The sequence below is a fragment of the Taudactylus pleione genome, unplaced genomic scaffold (genome assembly GCF_031769625.1).
Source record: "Taudactylus pleione unplaced genomic scaffold, aTauple2 ptg001060l, whole genome shotgun sequence".
Taxonomy (NCBI): Eukaryota; Metazoa; Chordata; class Amphibia; order Anura; family Myobatrachidae; genus Taudactylus; species Taudactylus pleione.
Window position 1 is genome coordinate 1,971,331 of NW_028285461.1, and position 19,998 is coordinate 1,991,328.

The 19,998-nt window shown below is 47.4% G+C and overlaps 1 protein-coding gene across 1 annotated transcript in view; it reads right to left on the minus strand.

Moving 5' to 3' along the window:
* Positions 1-9,265: 9,265 nt before the first annotated feature.
* The window catches only part of F2 (coagulation factor II, thrombin), a 38,229-nt gene continuing 27,496 nt past the window's right edge, over positions 9,266-19,998 (minus strand). The window contains exons 10-15 of the mRNA XM_088461530.1: positions 17,711-17,837; positions 16,110-16,277; positions 12,712-12,885; positions 12,405-12,583; positions 12,055-12,125; positions 9,266-9,459 (exon numbers count right to left, since the gene is read on the minus strand). Of these exons, the coding sequence (XP_088317656.1) occupies positions 9,325-9,459; positions 12,055-12,125; positions 12,405-12,583; positions 12,712-12,885; positions 16,110-16,277; positions 17,711-17,837 (854 nt within the window). The 3' untranslated portion in view covers positions 9,266-9,324. The remainder of the gene's footprint in view (positions 9,460-12,054; positions 12,126-12,404; positions 12,584-12,711; positions 12,886-16,109; positions 16,278-17,710; positions 17,838-19,998) is intronic.

A 19,998-nucleotide genomic window follows, 5' to 3' on the forward strand; every position in this document is an offset into this window, starting at 1 on the left:
TTATGCAATACCCCCCTGTAGTAGTGCCCCTTATGCAATGCCCCCTGTAATAGTGCCCCTTATGCAATGCCCCCAGTAGTAGTGCCCATTATGCAATGCCTCCAGTAGTATTGTCCCTTATGCAATGCCCCCAGTAGTAGTGCCCTTTATGCATTGCCTCCTGTAGTAGTGCCCCTTATACAATGCCTACAGTAGTGGTGCCCCTTATGCAATGCCCCCTGTAGTAGTACCCATTATGCAATGCCCACTATAGTAGTGCCCATTATTCAATGCCCCATAGTTGTAGTGCCCCTTATGCAATTCCCCCTGTAGTAGTGCTTCTTATGTAAGTCCCCTGTAGTACTGCTCATTATGCAATGCCCCCTGTAGTAGTGCCCCTTATGTAAAGTCCCCTGTAGTTATGCCCATTATGCAGTACCCTTTGTAGTAGTGTCCCCACACCCCAGAACTTACCTGACTAAAGTTCACGCTGGGGACCGCTCCTCCTGCTTAACTCCCCCTGCCGCTGCACTGACTGGATCAAGCTGGATCCAGCAGGCGTGCAGGATCCTCACAAGTTCCCAGTGATGCATTGCGCTGAGGCACGGGTGACGTCATGGCATCACCCGCACCCCCACGCACTGCATCACTGGGAACGCTGAAGCGATCAGAGACTTCTTTAGCCTGTGATAGCTTCAGAGGCCAGCAATCCAATTTCTGTAGGAAAGTTGATTGCGATCTACCGGCGGGAACTCCGCAAGCTATTGGTAGATCGCAATCAACGTTTTGGTCAGGCCTGCGGAGATGACAGCAGCTTCCCTCCGGCCGTGGCACCCCGGTGACAGGGCGCACAGTTTGGGAACCACTACTTTAGACAATAGATCTGATATGTATATGTTATTCCTACTGCTGTTGATCTACAAGTCCCAGCATCAGATACATGGAAAACCAGCCTGGTTTATTTGGTATGATTGGTATATTATGTTCTCTATTTAAACTCCAACATTTATTAGTGTTCTCTTCCAGAGACAAGACAATTTGCTGCGCTCTAATGTATGGCCGCTGTAGTAAACTGCCCCCATGGATGACATTTTCATGGAACAACAAAAGTTATCCTTCATGCATGATGGGTCAATATGGACGTCTCATCCACTCATAACATACTTGCCTGTGCCAGTCCTAGATAGGGAATTTCAGTCTTTTCAACCAATTGCCCACATTTATATGGAACCTGAAATGGACAACACCAATTGGCTCACCTTTGTTTTATTCCATGCCTCCACGGAGTTTTGGGACATTATAATGGTTTTTGTTGTGAATCAAGATCTCTTTCAGTCGGGGTGATTCAATTATTGCGTTGGCTGCAATATTTAATGAGCGTCTAGTTTTGCAATTCAGTTGCTCTGGTGCCTATTAATGATCGCGCTCTTCATGCCCTATTAGACCGAGTTTAGCCGCATAAAGAGGCTAAACCCGTCTAAAGTCCTGGTTAGGGCGCTCTAACAGCGGTTAATGCGCTCTAACCCAGGGCCGTAACTAGGGGGGGGCTGAGGGGTCATGTGCACCGGGCGCCATCCTCCAGCGGCATCGGCCACATACTTCTTTGTGCCGGAGGTCTGCAGATAGAGACCTCCGGCAGTGGTGCGCGCCGGACAGGGGTCACTGAAAGTCGGCGCAAGATCCCGCCCTCCCTCCTCCCCTCGGAAGTTAGGGTAAGAGCTCAGGGGGGGGAGGAGGGGGCGGAGAGGGACGGCAGTGCTGCACAGGGCGCACTGCCGTCTAGCTACGACGCTGTCTAACCACGGGTTTCTCTGCCATTTTTGCTTGTACCCTCCGGAGGGTGTGAGCAGAAGTGCTGGTGCCGGTGGCTATCACATTCAGACGGAGCATTAAAAGAATAGCCAACCTGAAAACAATTGAATTGCCCCCAGTGAGACCTTATCTTCCTACCTCGTACTATAAACGCAGTACGACTTGTTTTGGTGTTGCTGTATAAATGCAGCACTCCATGTCTGCATGTCCTTACTAATATTCTCTTGCTTATTTTCATGTGTTTACTTAAAAGGTCATAAAACATAATTCAGTGTCCCCATTGTAGACCATCATATCAGTGGGCCTGATTCAAAGTTGTACGCTGTGAGCATCGATGCTAAAATATGGTAATGCCGCAGGAGGCGCCTGAAGGCGGAGTACACCCACTGCTGGCACTGCAGATCCGAGTGATGCGTCGGAAGACGCAGCACCGGATCACCATCGGGCAGCCATCGGTCATCTCAGTAAGCCTGAACTTGCTCAAAATGGCAACCGGAATTCCTCTGCCTGGGCCAGGAAATCTGGGCCTGATTCAGACCCGCTCGCGAGTGCTATGCGCTCGCAAGCGGGTCGATGGTGGCCCAGTACGCATGCGCACGACGGAGCCAGCTCCGTTGTGCGCATGCGCGAGACCCGGATAGCAACGGGCAATCCGTTGCTCCGGGTCTCATAACAAAGGGGGCGTGCTGTTGATGTTGATTGACAGCACGCCCCCTTTGGTGGGCGGGCCGAGGGCGTGGCTGCCCAGATGGAGGCATTCCCATGGGAACGCCTACCGCCTGGAGCCGGCTCCACTGACATCACAAGTGATGTCAGTGGGAGTGCTTTCGGCTCTGCTAGAGCCGAAAGCACTCTGGGGCTTGCGGCAACGAGACCCTACCACTAGGGTCTCGTCGCAAGCCCGATGGTCGCGATGGTCTTGACCATCGCGACCATCTTCCTGGCCGCTCGCTATAGCTATGGGTGGTCACCCACAGCTATGCGAGCGGCCAGGAGGCCGCTCTAAAAAACCAGAAGGCCGGCCCTGATTCAGAGCGAGCGCCATGTCTCAGTTTTGTAAAACGCTTACCGTCGCTGCACCCACCCCCCAAACAGCCCCAGCATATCACCAATGCTATGGCTTAGGGGGCACTATGACCGTCATCGCAGACAGAGATCAGCACATGCACAGTACAGATCCTGCTCATGCGTTGATCCTAATTATGGAGTTGTAAACAATCGGGTTGACATACAACTCTGATTGAGGACCAATATCCATTGGTGAAGAGCACTCAGGCCCGAAGTAGTATTAATCCACCGATGGCCATCGGTGGATTAACCATTGATGGACATCCCTCCCTGCATGTGTTTAGAACAGGTGGCGGGCCAATCAGGTGATGGGGGTTGGGCTTAGTGGCATGTCAGTTAGAGCGGGGCGATGCTCCGTTCCCCCTGTGCTGGCTAAAATAAAAATATTGCTGAGTCCATGTTATAAGTGGTGGAGAACCAACGGACCTCCACCATCAATGGCAAAACCATCGGAAACCAGAGGCAAGCCATCGATGGTTGTTATCCAACAATGGTCAATGGCCATCCCAACCCAATGCCCAGTTGTGGCACAACAGGAAAGTCATGCATCTAGTACACACCACCACTCATCACATGAGCTTCTGACCTTCTCTTATAGAAGGAAGAATAGGGCAGGCAAATAATAGCACTATCGTTTTGTCAGCAGTCAGTAAGATAAGCTCCTCCACCACCACCACCACAGCTTCAGCGGATATGGTTGCTGATGCCGAACATTTATAGGGGTCAATTCAATTAGGGATGAAATGAGTGCCGGGCGATGCCCACGATGTGCCATTCTGACATCGGAACGCTGACAACGGCACTTTACATTATCTCAATTTTGTCACTGAATCCTGCATTTAAGTTTGCAGCCCTATAGGGATGTGTATTATATAAGCGATGTAGGAGCTACTGTAAGTGTGGCTGACGTGCGCACACTGCAATACCGGCATCGCTCCTCATTGAGTCACCCCCACAGTCTCTGTGACATCACTCATTAGGAAAGCTCAGCCCCAACTGTCATTGATGACCCTCCTCACAGTGTAGTGATCTGTTACAGTCAGTGGCGCAAGTTCATCGCAGTCGCCTGGAGGCAAGTTAGAGGCGTGCCCCCCCCCCACCCCGAGAAAAGGAAAAATAAATAAAGTGCATATATATATATATATATTATATATATATATATCTATCAATATATTTACGCGCACAGGCGTATAGCGGCGATACAAAATTATTCTTATCGAGACTAGTAATTAATAAATATCCCACTTTGGCGCCCCAGATCAGTCTATATATAAATGCGTTCAGTTTATAGATCCCTCACACAGCTCTCCCCTGTCACTCAGATCCCATCCCCCCCCCACCCCCCTACACACACAAAGCTGCCTCAGATCTCCCCATACAGCTTTCCACCCCCTCACTCAGCTCCCTGGCTCACACAGGCACCGCACTCCACCCACACACTTCAACCATCTCACACAGACTCCCCACACAGACACACATCCCCCATCTCACACACACACACACGGGCGCCGAGAGGGGGGGGAGCGGGTACAGATTACCCGGGCCCGGGCTTCCTGAGGGGCCCGGCGGGGGCCCGGGTCCGACGCCGCCCCCCCCTCCCTCACAGCAGCCCAGCACACAGCATGTGCTGAGCTGCAGTTGGAGACTGCTCGTGGCTGCTGAGCAGCATCCACAGCAGTCTCCTATGCCTGTGCGGGGGAGAGATCACACTGATCGCGCCCCCCCTGGCTTTGCGCTGGGCTGAGGGGGCTCAGAGCGCCCCCCTCCCCGGCATGCGGCGCTGCAAATCTTTTTTCTTTTTTTCAGCAAGGGGGCGTGGCCACGCCTTCCGAGATTAGGCCACGCCCCCTATTACCGTAGCCCGCCTTGGCTCTTGGCGGCCCTGCACACACACACTCCCCTCAGCCCATACGGCTTGCACTTACTATGTTTTTCAGCCACAGAAGCCACTGCTCAGCCTCTGTCGACTCCCATCCGCTCCCCAGCGACAGCTGCCGGCAGCACTGATTCCCGTCCACGCTCCAGTGCCCCCACAGTGACTGCTGCTGCACAGCCCTTACACACCCAAGCCCGCCGAACTGTCTTCCTCCGGCTCCTCAGTCGGGCAGGTTCAGCCTCAGGGAGGGTGGAGGTCACGTTATGTGACGCCGTCCGCCGTCAGAGCAGTCCAGTCAGGAGGAGCGCTGCTGATGCAGATCGGGGCTCAGCTCGGCGACTCCTCTGTTCCAGCACAGGCACAGCAGGACACGGAACTGGTGACAATGGAGGAGTTGCCCCCTTCACGGCTGGCGCCCGGCGGCAACTGACTCAATTGTCTCCGGCAGTTCCGCCGCTGGTTACAGTTTCTCAGTGCTGCCAGTTCCAGTTCTATTGACACCATACTCACAGCTTATATCTTGGCTTTGGATAGAATAGAATAGTAGATATGGCTTGAAGCACGGACGTCCTACTGTTAGATAGATTTTAAATAAAGTTTTATTTTTAACTGATAAATGTGACTATTTAGTTTACATGTATTTACTTTCTACAAATGTGTCTATTTGGTTAAAAGGTAGATATAATATAAGCCGTAATGGCTGTCCAGATTATAGGAGATAGTCCAGGGTCACATTTCTGTGTATATAGCACAGGTACTATGTGATATTATTAACACTTTGTCTATATCAGAAGGATCATTGTTGAGGGTCTATTGTTTGAAATTAGATTCTAACTAACGTTCTATATAGACATCAACAGTGGGCATAAATAGTATTTGTACCTATAGACATTAGTGCATATTGCTGTACACATTATTATTATTATCTATTTTAATGTATTTTTTGTTTCTGTCTTGCACTATTTTTTTGGTTGTAATACTATGCCAGATGATAATTTTAATTATATTTAATAAAAGGTATGTTTTAGACATATAGAGGTATTCAATATGGGTGCGATAACATCATTTTTGCTTTAATATTGGAGCTATGACGTCATTATCGCAGGTTTTAGTTTTACACTGTATTCAATATCAAAGACTTATCGCAGTTTTGAAAAGTCTTTGATAAAAAACGGGGATAACTTTTCACCATTGAATAGGTGTCGAAAAAAAGTGCAGAATTGGGGTTTAGGGGTGCAGGCTTAAAAAAAATAGCCTGTACCCCTGGGACTGACATTTAAAAAAGAACTGTGTCAAAAAAAGTAAAAAAAAAATAGGGACACCCCAAAAAATTAATTTAAAAATTGGGGTGAAAAAAAAAATGGGAAAAAATTGTTTAACAATAGGGAAGTAGGTTCAGGGCTATTCTGCAAGTATGCGGCAGGTGTTTTCTAGAATAGAATTATAACGGCAGGTGCACAAATGCAGAATTTTTAAAAACTTACTTTAGGGACTTAAAAATATGCTAGTACCCATTTTCATGTACCCCAAATTTGATGGGACCACTTAAAAAAACGAAAAAAATAACCTAAGTGCTCTTCTGCAACACTTCAATGTCGGGAAAAAAACACCTGCTGCGGCTATTTAATTCCCTGACTTTCATTTAAAGGCTAAAACGGGGGTACCCATAGTGATCCCCCATGCTTTTACAACTTTAGGAGGGTCTTACAATTTTTTTAAGGAAAAATTCGTAACTTTACGCAAATCCAACTTCGGAGGCTCCCGTTTTCGTTAATTTTATATTGAATACGGGGATAAGCGGGCGCGCGCCCGATACTTTAACGCAAGTAAAAACTCCGATATGAAACGTTAACTTCGACAGTGAAGTTAACGTTTCATATTGAATACCCCTCATAGATCTTTGTCTCTCTCCCCTGTTGGGGTGAGCCCTTTCCAGGAGTCCTTCTTTCTCTTTTGTTCTCCCCCATAAACATCCTTGTGGATGCCTGATACTGAGGCCTTGGTATAGTGCTCCTTCGGAAAGTGAGTGTGTATCAGTGTTTGTCCCTAACCTGTTAGTTGTTTGAATGAATCTGTTGCATTTTGCTGCAATTAATTCTTGTTAAATACAAAATGAAGATTTCTAGAGATATCAAATATTTAAATTTAATTGCAAATTAAAAGTCCAGTACAATCAGAGTTACAACAAGCGGGTTGGATTCCGGCAGCCGGGATAATAACTACGGGCCTGATTCAGAGCTGTTCGCTATTTGTGGTCGTTCGTTCAAAAACAAGGGGTGGCTATTCAAATGATCCGTTCGCAAATTGCAGTCTGTTCCCACCTCTAAGTCTGAACGAGCGAGCAAAACATACGCTCGTTTTTTTTATAAAAACGCCCCCTGGCCGCACGCACCATACGTCATGTCCGCTATTTATTAGATTAATCGAGTACATCGTACAGCGTATGAACTGCTCGCTATTCTTGTGGTTGGTGTTTTCAACCGCTATTTTGCGAGCAGTTCTGAGTTTAAAAAAACCAAGTGACGTGGTCAATGACGCTGCTGTATTAAATATGCACTCCCTTAAAACGCCCGTTTTGACCTTTAAGCACGCCTGCGTTCGGATCTCCACTCCCCGTTTTCAAGCACCTTCCCCTGTTACCACCCACATACGCCTCATTCTGTCACTCAAAATAGCAGGCCCTCGCTATATTGCGTACCAACGATTTTCGGCCGCACTGACTGGTTCGCGCATGCGTACTAAAAACCGTACGCATGCGCAGATGTGCGAACATCGCTCGGGACGAGCGTACTGCCGCTAGCGAGTGGCTCTGAATGAGGGCCTACATCCCCAACAAACATTAGGCTGGCTAATCTTATCAAGGCCCGAAGTATACAATGTGGTTTTGTGATCTGCAGAACTACAAGTACCAACACAGGCTCTCACGTCCTGGCAATAGGGAATGTAGAGGCGCACTGATTTGTAAAATAACACTCCAAGCAATTAGATGCAACATATACAAAGAAAGATTAATTCTTTATCTACATGTGACACACCTTAAATAAATAATAATTAAGTGGCTGCTCCCAATTAGTGATAGGGATTGGTACCCAAAGTGAATATAAAGAAATGAAAAAAGAAAGCGCCTACTAGTGTCTAAAAAATATAAATGAACCACAGGTGAGACCAAAAATTAGGATTATTTCACTACTTATCTGGTAAAGAATTCTTCGGTCATATGACCATTGGGAGAAATATATGGAAAAAAAAAAAAAAGAACCAACAAAAAAAAGGAGGATCAATGTACAGCAAAACCCAAGGTACAGCAAACCCAGCGCGTTTCATCTGTAGGACTTGATGAAGTCCTAGAGACTAAGGGCCTGATTCAGAGCCGGACGCAATTTGCGGATGGTCGTTCAGGAAAAAGGGGTGGCTATTCAAATGAACAGTTCGCTCTTTGCGGTCTGTTCACGCCTCTATGTCTGAACGAGCGAACAAAACTTGCGGTCGTTTTTTGGATAACTACGCCCCCTGGCCGCTCGCATCCTACGTCATGTCCGCTATTTATTAGATTAATCGAGTACATCGACCAGCGTATGAACTGCTCGCTATTCTTGTGGTTGGTTTTTCCTACCACAATCTTGCGAGCAGTTCTGACTATAAAATAACCCAGTGACGTGGTCAATGACGCTGCTGTATTAATTATGCACACCCATAAAACGCCCGTTTTGACCTTTAAGCACGCCTGCGTTCGGATCTCCACTCCCCGTTTACAAGCACCTTCCCCTGTTACCACCTACATACGCCTCCTTCTGTCACTCGTATTAGCAGGCATTCGCTATTTAGCAAACAAACGATTTTCGACCGCAATGACTGGTTCGCGCATGCGTATTATGATCCGTACGCATGCGCAGTTGGGAAAACATCGCTTGGAACGAACGAGCGGCCGCTTACGAGCGGCTCTGAATCAGGCCCTAAACGCGTTGGGTTTGCTGTACCTTGGGTTTTGCTGTACCTTGATCCTCCTTGAACAGATAAGCATATAATATTTACTTTTCTTGTACGTGTGTTTTTTTACCATTTTATGTCACTGTGTTATTAAAAAACTTTTTTTAACATTGAAAAACCTATTATGACCTCTTGATTGAGCTATATCTTGGGAAAAGATTGTTTCTCATAAAAAAGGGTCTAATTTAAGTTTTCCTTGTGTTCTATATAATAACATACAGTGCGGTACAATACACACTACGTTGGTTCTTTTTTTTTTCCAAATATTTCTCCCAATGGTCATATGACCGAAGAATTCTTTACCAGATAAGTAGTGAAATAATCCTCATTTTTGGTCTCACCTGTGGTTCATTTATATTTTTTAGACACTAGTAGGCGCTTTCTTTTTTCATTTCTTACACATAATATATATATATATATATATATATATATACATATATTATTATATTATGTACGCATTCTTATTGTTATGACACAAAGTCAGTGAGGAAGTGTTTCATCAATTTTATTGACATGCATAAAGATGACTTGGTTGCGCTGTGTTGGAATACATTGGTGGTCTATGGTGCGGCAGATCGGTGCACAGTAACATCCCTGTTGCTCTAAACCTCTATGGACTTCATAATCCATTTCCGCAGGCGGCGCACATTTGCGTAGAAGCCGTACTTCCCATCGCGGTCACATCCTTCACCCCATGACACAATTCCCATCTGGTACCAGCGGCTGGTTATTGGGTCCTAGGAGGAGAAGAGACTTGGTAACTTGGCATGCGGTGCTGGTAAGATGGAAAAGCGATCACATGGTAAAACGGAAGCATAGCAGGACACTGACCAAAGGCCAAATATTTGACTTTTCATTTCGCCCTTGCTTATGGCGTAAACCTGGACGGTGGACACACATGTGCAAGTGCCTGAGGAACTTCCATTATGGCTCCAGTAATATTTATATAGCCAGGGCTGACACTGGAAAAGATTTACCAAGCCACAGTAGCTGTTTAGGGGTCTATGGACTAAGCCTTGGGGAGAGCTAAAGTACCAACCAAGCAGCTCCTGTCACTTTACAGGCTGTGTTTGAAAAAATTACAGTAGATGATTGGCTGGCACATTTTATCTCCATCCTGTTTGTCTCTCCCCAAGGCTTAGTACATAGGCCCCTTAGTCTGTTTGAAGGTAACATATCTCCAGAGCAACATATTTGTTCAAAGTTCTACAGGGGACATTAGCAAGGGTGAGTGTCTGAGCAGGCTGGAATAAGAAAGGTTCATTGAGGAGATTTTTCCAGTAATCATTAATGGGAGCACTTCTATAGCATGTCCAGGGGCTGGCTGGCAACTTTTAGCCTGGGGGGCAAATGCATGCAGGCGGCCCTGGCAGAGGAGTAGCGTGTAGCCAGAGTGCCTGAAGAACGTGCGTGCTACGTTGCCCCCCCCTTCAAGTGTTCCAGGGAGGAGGCGGGTCCATATGGGATTAATGTAAAGTAAGAATAAAGGGCAGCCCCCTGTCGTGGTGCCCATATGCAGTGCCCCCCTGTGCCCCAGGAGAGGACCCCCTTATGCAGGCCTCCAGTAGTGATCCCCCCTATTCAGTGCCCCTTATACAGTGCCCCCAGTAGTGGTCCCCCCTGTGCAGTGCCCCTTGTGCCCCCAGTAGTAAGCCCCTTATATAGTGCCCCCCCTGTGCAGTGCCCCTTGTGCCCCCAGTAGTAAGACCCTTATATAGTGCCCCCAATAGTGGTACCCCCTATGCAGTGCTCCTTATATAGTGCCCCCAATAGCAGTCCACCCCCCATGCAGTTCTCCAAATAGTGATAACCCTTATGCAGTGCCCCTTAAATAGTGGCCCCAGTTGCAGTCTTCCCCCTATGCAGTACCCCCAGTATTGCCTTTTATATAGAGCCCCCAGCAGCGGTCCCTCAATACCCCCAGTGGTAGTCCCCTCCCCTCTATGTAGTGCCCCTAGTAGTAGTCCCCTCCCCCCTATGCAGTGCCCCCCAGTAGTAGTAGTCCCCAGTAGTAGTAGTCCCCCCCTTGTAGTGCCCCCCAGTAGTAGTCCCCCCCTTGTAGTGCCCCCAGTAGTAGTAGTCCCCAGTAGTAGTAGTCCCCCCTTGTAGTGCCCCCAGTAGTAGTAGTCCCCCCCTTGTAGTGCCCCCAGTGGTAGTAGTCCCCAGTAGTAGTAGTCCCCCCCCTTGTAGTGCCCCCAGTAGTAGTAGTCCCCCCTTGTAGTGCCCCCTGTAGTAGTAGTCCCCCCTTGCAGTGCCCCCAGTAGTGGTCTCCCCCTTGTAGTACCAGCCCCCCCCCCAAGTAGACACACGTATTAAAAAAAAAAAAAAACACCTGAATCCCCGCTCCCGTTGCCGCCATCCGCTCCTCCATCTGTCCTCCCGGGCCGGGCCGCTCTGCATTACGGGAGAGACGTCATGACCCCTCCCCCATTACCCACTGCGGGAGCTGGAAGATGGAGCAGCTCCTGCAGTGGGCGCAGCAGCAGCTAATGAGAGTCTGTCAGACTCTCATTGGCTGCTGATCAAAACAAACACACTCCGTCCGGTCAGCGCTACACACGCGGTACAGCCTGTGTCACAGAGACACAGACTGCCCGTGGCCCGCGGGGCACATGGCACACTGCCCCCCGGCCCAGCCCGCCACTGAGCATGTCTTCAGTCTAAAATGGGTTTGTTGTTGTAAGGTAGATTTAATGGTAATAAGATGTGTAACTGTGGGGAGAATCTGGGGGAGATGTGCCAAACCTTGGAGAAAGATTAAGGGCCATATTCAATTTGAGGCGAAAACGGGTTATTTTCGCCTGTTTCCATTATCCCCGTATTCAATTTCAATGACTTTTCGCCGGTGCGAAAAGTCTTTGTAAAACAACGGGGATAAGTTTTCTCCTCTGAATACGTGGCGAGAAAAAGTGCAGAATTGGGGTTTAGAGGTGCAGGTTATAAAATAATAGCCTGCACCCCTGGGAATGTCCCCTAAAAGTAATGTGTGACAAAAAAAGTAAAAAAAAAATTGATTCCAGAGGAGTTCCCAAGTATGCGGCAGGTGTTTTCTTCATTGCGGGTGGTAGCGGCAGGTGTATTTTTGAAGAATTTTTTAAAAATATGCTTGCACCCATTTTCATGTACCCCAAAATTGATGGCCATAGTTATTTTTCCCAAAAGAAATAGCTAAATGCTATTCTTCACCTGTTGGTACTTTATCTCTCCCTAGGTTATCTCTCCAAGCTTTGATAAATCTCCCCCTTTACCTCTCTCCAAGATTTGATACATCTCCCCCTGAATCTTAAGAATCTCTTCGAAACATAAGGATGAAAATATTTTTTTACAAATACCTTCATGACAAAGGGACCTCCGCTGTCCCCTTCGCAGGCATCCCCTCTCACGTTGTCCTCAGGACTGTAACCTGTAAAAATATAGGTGACAGTTGTGTGCGTAGTCCTATGACAGTCCAACATTCTTCATGACATCCGTGAAACAAAGACTCACAGCCATTGTACAGTTGTTGCAAATTAATAAATAGACAAAACAGTCAATCTGTGTGTATCTAGCATATTAGAACAGGTGATGGTAAAGTTTTATAGGCAAAACAGGCTTCATTTTAAAATGTACACATACATGATGATGGAGCATAGTTTCAAAATTAACCAAAACATTTTTGAATCCAGAAAATCCACTTATTTACCTGCGCAGAACATGTTTTCTGTTACTTTTATCTTAGTGGAGGCTTTGCATGTATCCTGGTCAACAAGAGGAAGATTTATCTGCTGGAGGACCTGGGGCAGCTGTGGGCCTCCTGTCGTCCATGATTCCTTAAGGTTCCCCCATCCTGTAACTCTACCTTTGTGTCCTGAATGCTCTAACCTGTAAAGAGACCATTTGTGTCAGATAACAGAGAGACCAGGCACCACTGACTTGACGCAATATGTCAGGATTTGGAGGCCATTTGTTGTCTAGACCAAGCATTGGCTGGTTACTGGAGGGCCCCTTACCGCTGTGCAATCTCCAGCGTGGGCAGGCAGACAGGGTGGATATAATTGGTGAAGGTTAGAGGCTTTTTCAGTTGCATAAGTGCAATATCGCGGTCAAGATTTTCTTTCCAGTTGTACTTGGAATGGACAATAATGCGTTCAAGCTGCAGGATTTTCTCTGTTGTCCTCTCGTACCTACATGGGCAGGAAAAAAACAGCCAACATTAAACATTTACGGTCCATTGTTTATTTTATTCTGTCTGGTAGATTGTACATTTATTTAAATGGATAAAATAGAAAAACTAAAACATTACATATTTTAAAATCAACCTAAAACCAAGCGGCACACTTAGGGAGGGGTTGCGGTTGCCAGGACTCCCTCCTCTCTATGGCTGGAATCACTACTGTAGTCACATTAGTTTATAATTCCATTAATTAGCATAAAATAGGGCTAAATTAAACAGTGGCGGCACTTCTTTCTATTACTCACATAGGGCCTGATTCAGAGCCGGACGCTATTTGCGCTCGCTCGTTCAGAAAAAAGGGGTGGCTATTCAAATGAACCGTTCGCTCTTTGCGGTCTGTTCACGCCTCTAGGTCTGAACGAGCGAACAAAACTTGCGGTCGTTTTTTGGAAAACTACGCCCCCTGGCCGCTCGCATCCTACGTAATGTCCGCTATTTATTAGATTAATCAAGTACATCGACCAGCGTATGAACTGCTCGCTATTCTTGTGGTTGGTTTTTCCTACCGCAATCATGCGAGCAGTTCTGACTATAAAATAACCCAGTGACGTGGTCAATGACGCTGCTGTATTAATTATGCACACCCATAAAACGCCCGTTTTGACCTTTAAGCACGCCTGCGTTCGGATCTCCACTCCCCATTTTCAAGCACCTTCCCCTGTTACCACCCACATACGCCTCCTCCTGTCACTCAAAATAGCAGGCATTCGCTATTTAGCGAACAAACGATTTTCGGCCGCACTGACTGGTTCGCGCATGCGTATTACGATCCGTACGCATGCGCAGTTGTGCAAACATCGCTCGGAACGAACGAGCGGCCGCTTACGAGCGGCTCTGAATCAGGCCCATAGGCCCTCATTCAGAGGCGGTCGGAGGATGCAAGCGGTCGCTGAGAAACTGGGCGGCCCCTTGCATCCTCACCGGCCGCCTCTGTTTCGGTCGTTAGGCTGTGGGTTTACACCCACAGCTCTAATGACCGCTAGGGTGATGGTCACGATGGTCATAGACCATCGGGGCTTACGACGAGACCCTAGGGTAGGGTCTCATTTGTCGTAAGCCCCGGAGAGCTTCTGGCTCTGATAGAGCCGGAAGCCCTCCACTGACATCATTAGTGATGTCAGTGGGGCCTCCCCCAAACGGCAGGCGTTCCCATGGGAACGCCTCCATTTGGGCTGCCAAACGCCTTCCAAACGGGGCGAGCTGTCAATCAACATCGACAGCTCGCCCCCTTTGGAAAGAGACCCGCTACGACCGGTGCTGTCGGTCGTAGCAGGTCTCACGAAGGAGCACGAAGGAGCCGGCTCCCTCGTGCGCATGCGCACTGGACAAACATCGAATGAAGCCCATAAAGCCTGATTCTGAAGACAGATCTCTGTTCACGGGGGCGCAAATAGTGATTGTTACCCTAAAGCGCAGAAGCCATTCTACGCATTTGTGCAAACCTACTATGGATTCTGAGTCAAACGGATCTCTACCGGATCTCACTTTGCATGAAATGGGCTGAAACTGGGCCGCAACACACAAGAGATCTGTCTCGTGTTATTGTCATGGGCGTGTAGCTAAAGCTATTTGCGGTTCTGAGTCGTGCATATGCAGAAAAGTAGCCTGTTTCTGACAGACCTAGTATGGGGTTGGTGCAAGTGACGATACTAATGAGGATGTCAGTTCCTGCAGTATGCATAAAATCGTTGGGGGGTGCGGCTTCCGGCTTGAAGACGTACGGGCTCTCACATTAGCTTAAGGCAGTAAATCTATCTTCTGCGGCTTCACGCAAAAACAGTTAAGGTGCGTATCCAGTGGCGTCCTTACCTGAAATCGCACCTGGTGCGGGTAGGGAGGACAGATACCCTTCACGGCTCAGCCAGGCGGCTGGAAGATTAGGGGACGTGGTCTCGCGGGTGGGCGTAGCCTGGCGGGTGAAGGCGTGGCCCCACAGGCCGAACCCCCGTTTTTTGTTACACCGGGGGTGCTGGAGGTGCAGGCTGCCCGCCGGGGACCAGCCTGTTTGAGTGCTGGCTCCCTCGCTGAGCAAGGAGCCGAGTGCTGCACATAATGCAGCACCCGGCTCCTGTCACTGAGGGGGAGCCAGCACTTTGGTGTCACCCCTCAGCTGGTGACACCCGGTGCGGACCGCTCCCCCCTTGTGACGCGAGTGAGCGTATACACTAGCAGATAGTGGAATGACAGTATGATTACAACATTGTAATAGTACAGTCGTTCATCTCCCCCTGCAGTGCCTACACTGAACGATATGTCATTCGGTGTAAGCACCCTCCCTCATTTTTGAACATGGTCAATCTGTCGTTATCGTCAGATTGACCAGCATGTTCAGGCGATGATTGATGTCGGAAATGACCAGCGGGAGCACACATCGCTGGTCGTTTTTTAAATTTTCATGCCTGATTTATGAACGATTAATCAACGATTGAGCGATAACGATATCCTTATCGTTCAATTGCTCATTTTAATCGGCTAGTGTATACCCGCCTTTACTTTGTGCCTGACTTGAAAACAGGCCTATAGTGTTGTTCCTTCACAGATCTGATGCTTAATTAATACAACTTTTTTAAGATCCATGCATAGGTTTTATTTTACAGCAAGATGACATACTCAGGGGCGCCAGGAAATCTGTAGGGACCTAGTACTCAGGAGAACCAGGAAATCTGTAGGAACCCGGTACTAGGGGAAGGGATCAAACATATGGAGGCTCACTACACTTGCTGCAGAAGGCATGGTCACCCCATCTTGGTATCATGACATGGTGATGAATGGGACTGTATGATATTACCCATCAGTGATGCTGTGTAATATTGTTGGTAAATTAAGCTGTATAATTGGTGGTAAATGGGAATATATGACATTACCCATCAGTGATGCTGTGTAATATTGTTGGTAAAGGAAGCTGTATTATTTGCAGATGAATGGACTGTATGATATTACCCATCAGTGAAGCTGTATAATATTGTTGGTAAATGGAGCTGTATAATCAGTGATGAATGGGACTGTATGATATTACCCATCAGTGATGCTGTGTAATATTGTTGGTAAATGAAGCTGTATAATCAGTGATGAATGGGACTGTATGATATTACCCATCAGTGATGCTGTGTAATATTGTTGGTAAATGAAGCTGTATAATCAGTGATGAATGGGACTGTATAAAAATTCTCTTACTTTGCACGAAAGTGTTTTCCTATCCGCACCAGAAGGTCGTCAACTGTGAAATTCTTATCCCAGGGAGGGTAGAAGATGCAATGAGCAGCTGTCAGCACCCAGCGGTCACTTATTAGACTGGCCCCACAGAGCAACTCCTGAGGACTCCTCTTAAACAGCATCACCTGCCTGTGTACAGTAATGAGCAAGGTTAGAGAGCATATTATTTATTATAAGACACACATATAGAGTACTGTTGTTTTGTGTTTTATGCAGATGGAATAAATCAGGATAATTAGGCCACAGATTAAAACAATGTTGCTGCCTTTTACCAGGGCCTCCAGGAGATGCCAGAGGGGAAAGCTCAGGTACAGGAGATATGGCGCTGTAAATTGCAGAGCCTTGATGACACGAGTCATGGAAAATTGCGCTGTGGATCCTTGAGGAAGTGGGCCGATCTCAGACACTGGCCTACACTTTAGGACAGTGTTTCCCAAACTCATTCATCAGGAAGCACAGTGCTTGGTTCTATTCCTGGCCAGGGCCGCCATCAGGCGGGACTACCGGGACTGGAGTCCCACGCTCGGGCAGTTGTCAGAAAGGAGGGGAAGTCCTCTCCTACAGCGCCCCCATACAACTAGGACCCACCGCATCTCTAAAAGCTCTGGTCCGTCCAGAAACGCACGGGTGCATCATTGCCCCGGATAGGAGACTGCACGCGAATCGGGTAAGTTCAAACGTGCTGTGCCTTGAAGGGGCGGGGGGCTCGATACACAGAAGGTGGCCTAGCTGGACACGCAGAAAGGGGCCCAGCTGGACACACATAAAGGGGGCTGGCTGGACACACATAAGGGGGGCTGGCTGGACACATACGGGGGCTGGATGGACACATAAGGGGGGCTGGATGGACACATAAGGGGGGCTGGATGGACACATAAGGGGGGTTGGCTGGACACATAAGGGGGGCTGGTTGGACACACATAAAGGGGGCTGGCTGGACACAAGGGGGGCTGGTAGGACACACATAAGGGGGCCTGGCAGGACGCACATAAGGGGGGCTGGCTGTATGCAGTGAAATGGGGTCTGGCGGGACACACATACAGTAAGGTGGGGCTGACTGAACACAATAGAGGGCAGGCTTGATATTTTTTGGTCAACTTTTTTTTTTGTAGGAATAAGGAGGAGGGGGAAGGGGGGGAGCCTGCCAATTTTGTCAGTCCCAAGCCCTACAATTTCTGATGGCAACCCTGTTCCGGGATGACACATTTTAAAAGATCCACAGGTGGAGCTATTGTGATTCTGTGAGTAGACCTGGAAAACATGCACTGTTAGTGCTCTTTGATGAATGAGTTTGAGAAACACTGCTCTAGGGAGCCCTGGAGGGCTGCCTAAAATTAGGAAGTCTCCTGGACTTCCGGGAGAGTAGATGAGTATTATTGAGAATCTAGATTGCGGCCCACAGACCTTCATTGATATCTCAAACTTAAAGTTGTATAGCTATTTTCAACTTACAAGGCAAAAATAGATCATTCTGGAAGTCAATAGAGATTATCTATGAAGATTTATACATCAGACTCCAGTGTAACAATATGTATTAGTGAAACCACATTTTGTTCTCCTACCATGGCGCGCTACCATGCTTGGCCTCCTCTCCATTAACAACCCGGCCTTGGATGTAGGATTCCAGGAGCTCATGCTCGGTCTTGTCCTCTATTTTCTTCTGTTCGAAGAGCGGCCTCACACCACACACTGCACGCAGAGACCGAGATGATGAAATAATGGACGTTACCAGGATTGACAAGTCACACACACATAGGTACCAGCCCCCAATATGTCACAGCTTTCTCATTACAGACCACCTTAGGAGAAGATCAGAGCTGGAGCCAAGTTGTCAGCAATTGCATCTGCATGGCGTCCTCAAATCTAAATGTGGGTATTAGTCAATATATTCACAGCGTGAGCCATCCATCTATTTGGCTGCACCGCCCTTATCTATACATTTGGATCAATATCAGTCATCATTATCACAGTTCATCAGTTAATCAGATCAGTCTTTGTATACACACAACTCAGGACAGCCGCCAATTCTGCTTACACACATAAGGGGGGCTGCAGCAAATTGATGCCCCAGTAACACCCAGTTATGCCCATTCAGCTGCACATGGGGGTGTGACCGTGATGCTAATGACTCACAATCGCCGCCGTATGTGAGTGCTTGGCTACGGAGCATGCACAGTGCTCACAATCACAAGGTACATCTACACTATGGGCCTGTGCTCAACACTGCATCAGCCTGTGTGAGTGTGTAGCTCTGGTTCAGGGTCCCATATTATTTTTGCCCTCTGAAGAAGTGCTATACTACAGCAATAAAATGCGTATGGCCGCAAACTCTTGCTGGACCAGTTTTTCTTCCACCTTTATTCGGGACAGCTCGGTCCCTCAAACGCATCTCTTGCTTTAAGAGGCTCATCTTTTTGGGTACCTTCCACATTGGAGGCTGGTTCTGGCGTCATATTCTGGACTACCATCGTGAAATTGTGCTTGTATATCTCATGTGAATCACCTCTCCTATTTGTTTATAAATATTTGGACAGGCAGTTGTTTATATGGGACTTGTAGTTCCTTATACAGATTTAGGGCCACATTCAATATATTACGATATGATAATTAACATTCCTACTCATGGCGAGCGCTGGAACAACTCATCATTGCTCCTGCACGGGGACAGTTGGATCCTGGCCAGGTTTTAGGGCATACTTGCCTACTTTTGAAAAAGCATTTCAGGGAGATTGTGAAAGCAGCACCTATGAGCGCAGCGGTAAAGTGGGCGTGTACTGATACATCTCAGAGGCGTGTCATAAAATTGATTTACATCCACATGTAAATGAGCCCCAAAGCAGTTAGTAAGATCTACTTGTTGATGAAAACACACTGATACTTCTCAGAAAATACATGTAACCATAGGGATCATTGTGCCTTATAATAACCAATGCAGAGAAATTATACTAATAATCCAATTTGAATGTATATATCTCTGTTTTTTATTTTATATAACAGTGTCATAATGGGGTAAGGTGAAATGAGGGAGATTGGTAGACTCTTCAGGGAGACAGGGAGATTGCTGCTATTTCAGGGAGTCTCCCTGACAATGAGGGAGAGTTGGCAAGTATGTTTTAGGGGAGTTAGGGTCGGACCTCCCGTTGGTGTCCGCTGGGCAGAATTTTGACGAACACTTCAGAGTGGTAACATTGGATCCCAGAAGACATACTAGAGGGTTGAGGTCCCGGTCGGACCTCCCGTTTGTGTACGCTGGACAGAACTTTGACCAGGGGAGCCTTCCACTGGGTGGATTTGGATGAAAACATCATAGAGGGGTGGGCAATAGGTCTGGGATACCTAACGTAATAAATTGAAGATTTAAACCAGAGCAACACCGGGTACTTCAGCTAGTAATTCATATGCGCAAAAGAATTGTATTACTGTATTTGGTACATTGCAGTATGATGATTTAACATGTGCATATTTATTTTAAGAAATTGTATGTTTCTGATTGGCTGGAACGCCATTTATCATACACAACGAGTTTTAAAACTTGTTGCGTATGATAAAGTTTGTTGATAAATGGCCCCTGTGACAGGCTGTAGCATGGTCAGCAAGCAGATTTGGTACACATAACAGTTTTGTCAATGCCAGGGGATTATGCAGATAGAAGTGAGGTCAGTAGCCAAGGTCAAAACAGGAGGTTCAAGCAAGCCCAAGTGGTCAAGCAAAAAGCAGGTCAAAAAGCAAGCCAGGTCAGAAGGACAGCGGAGACAGTAGACACTCAAAACACTTAGGGGTATATTTACTAAAGCGTGGGTCTTTAGAAGTAGAAATCAAACAGCAAGATAAATGGTACCAGGATGTAGAG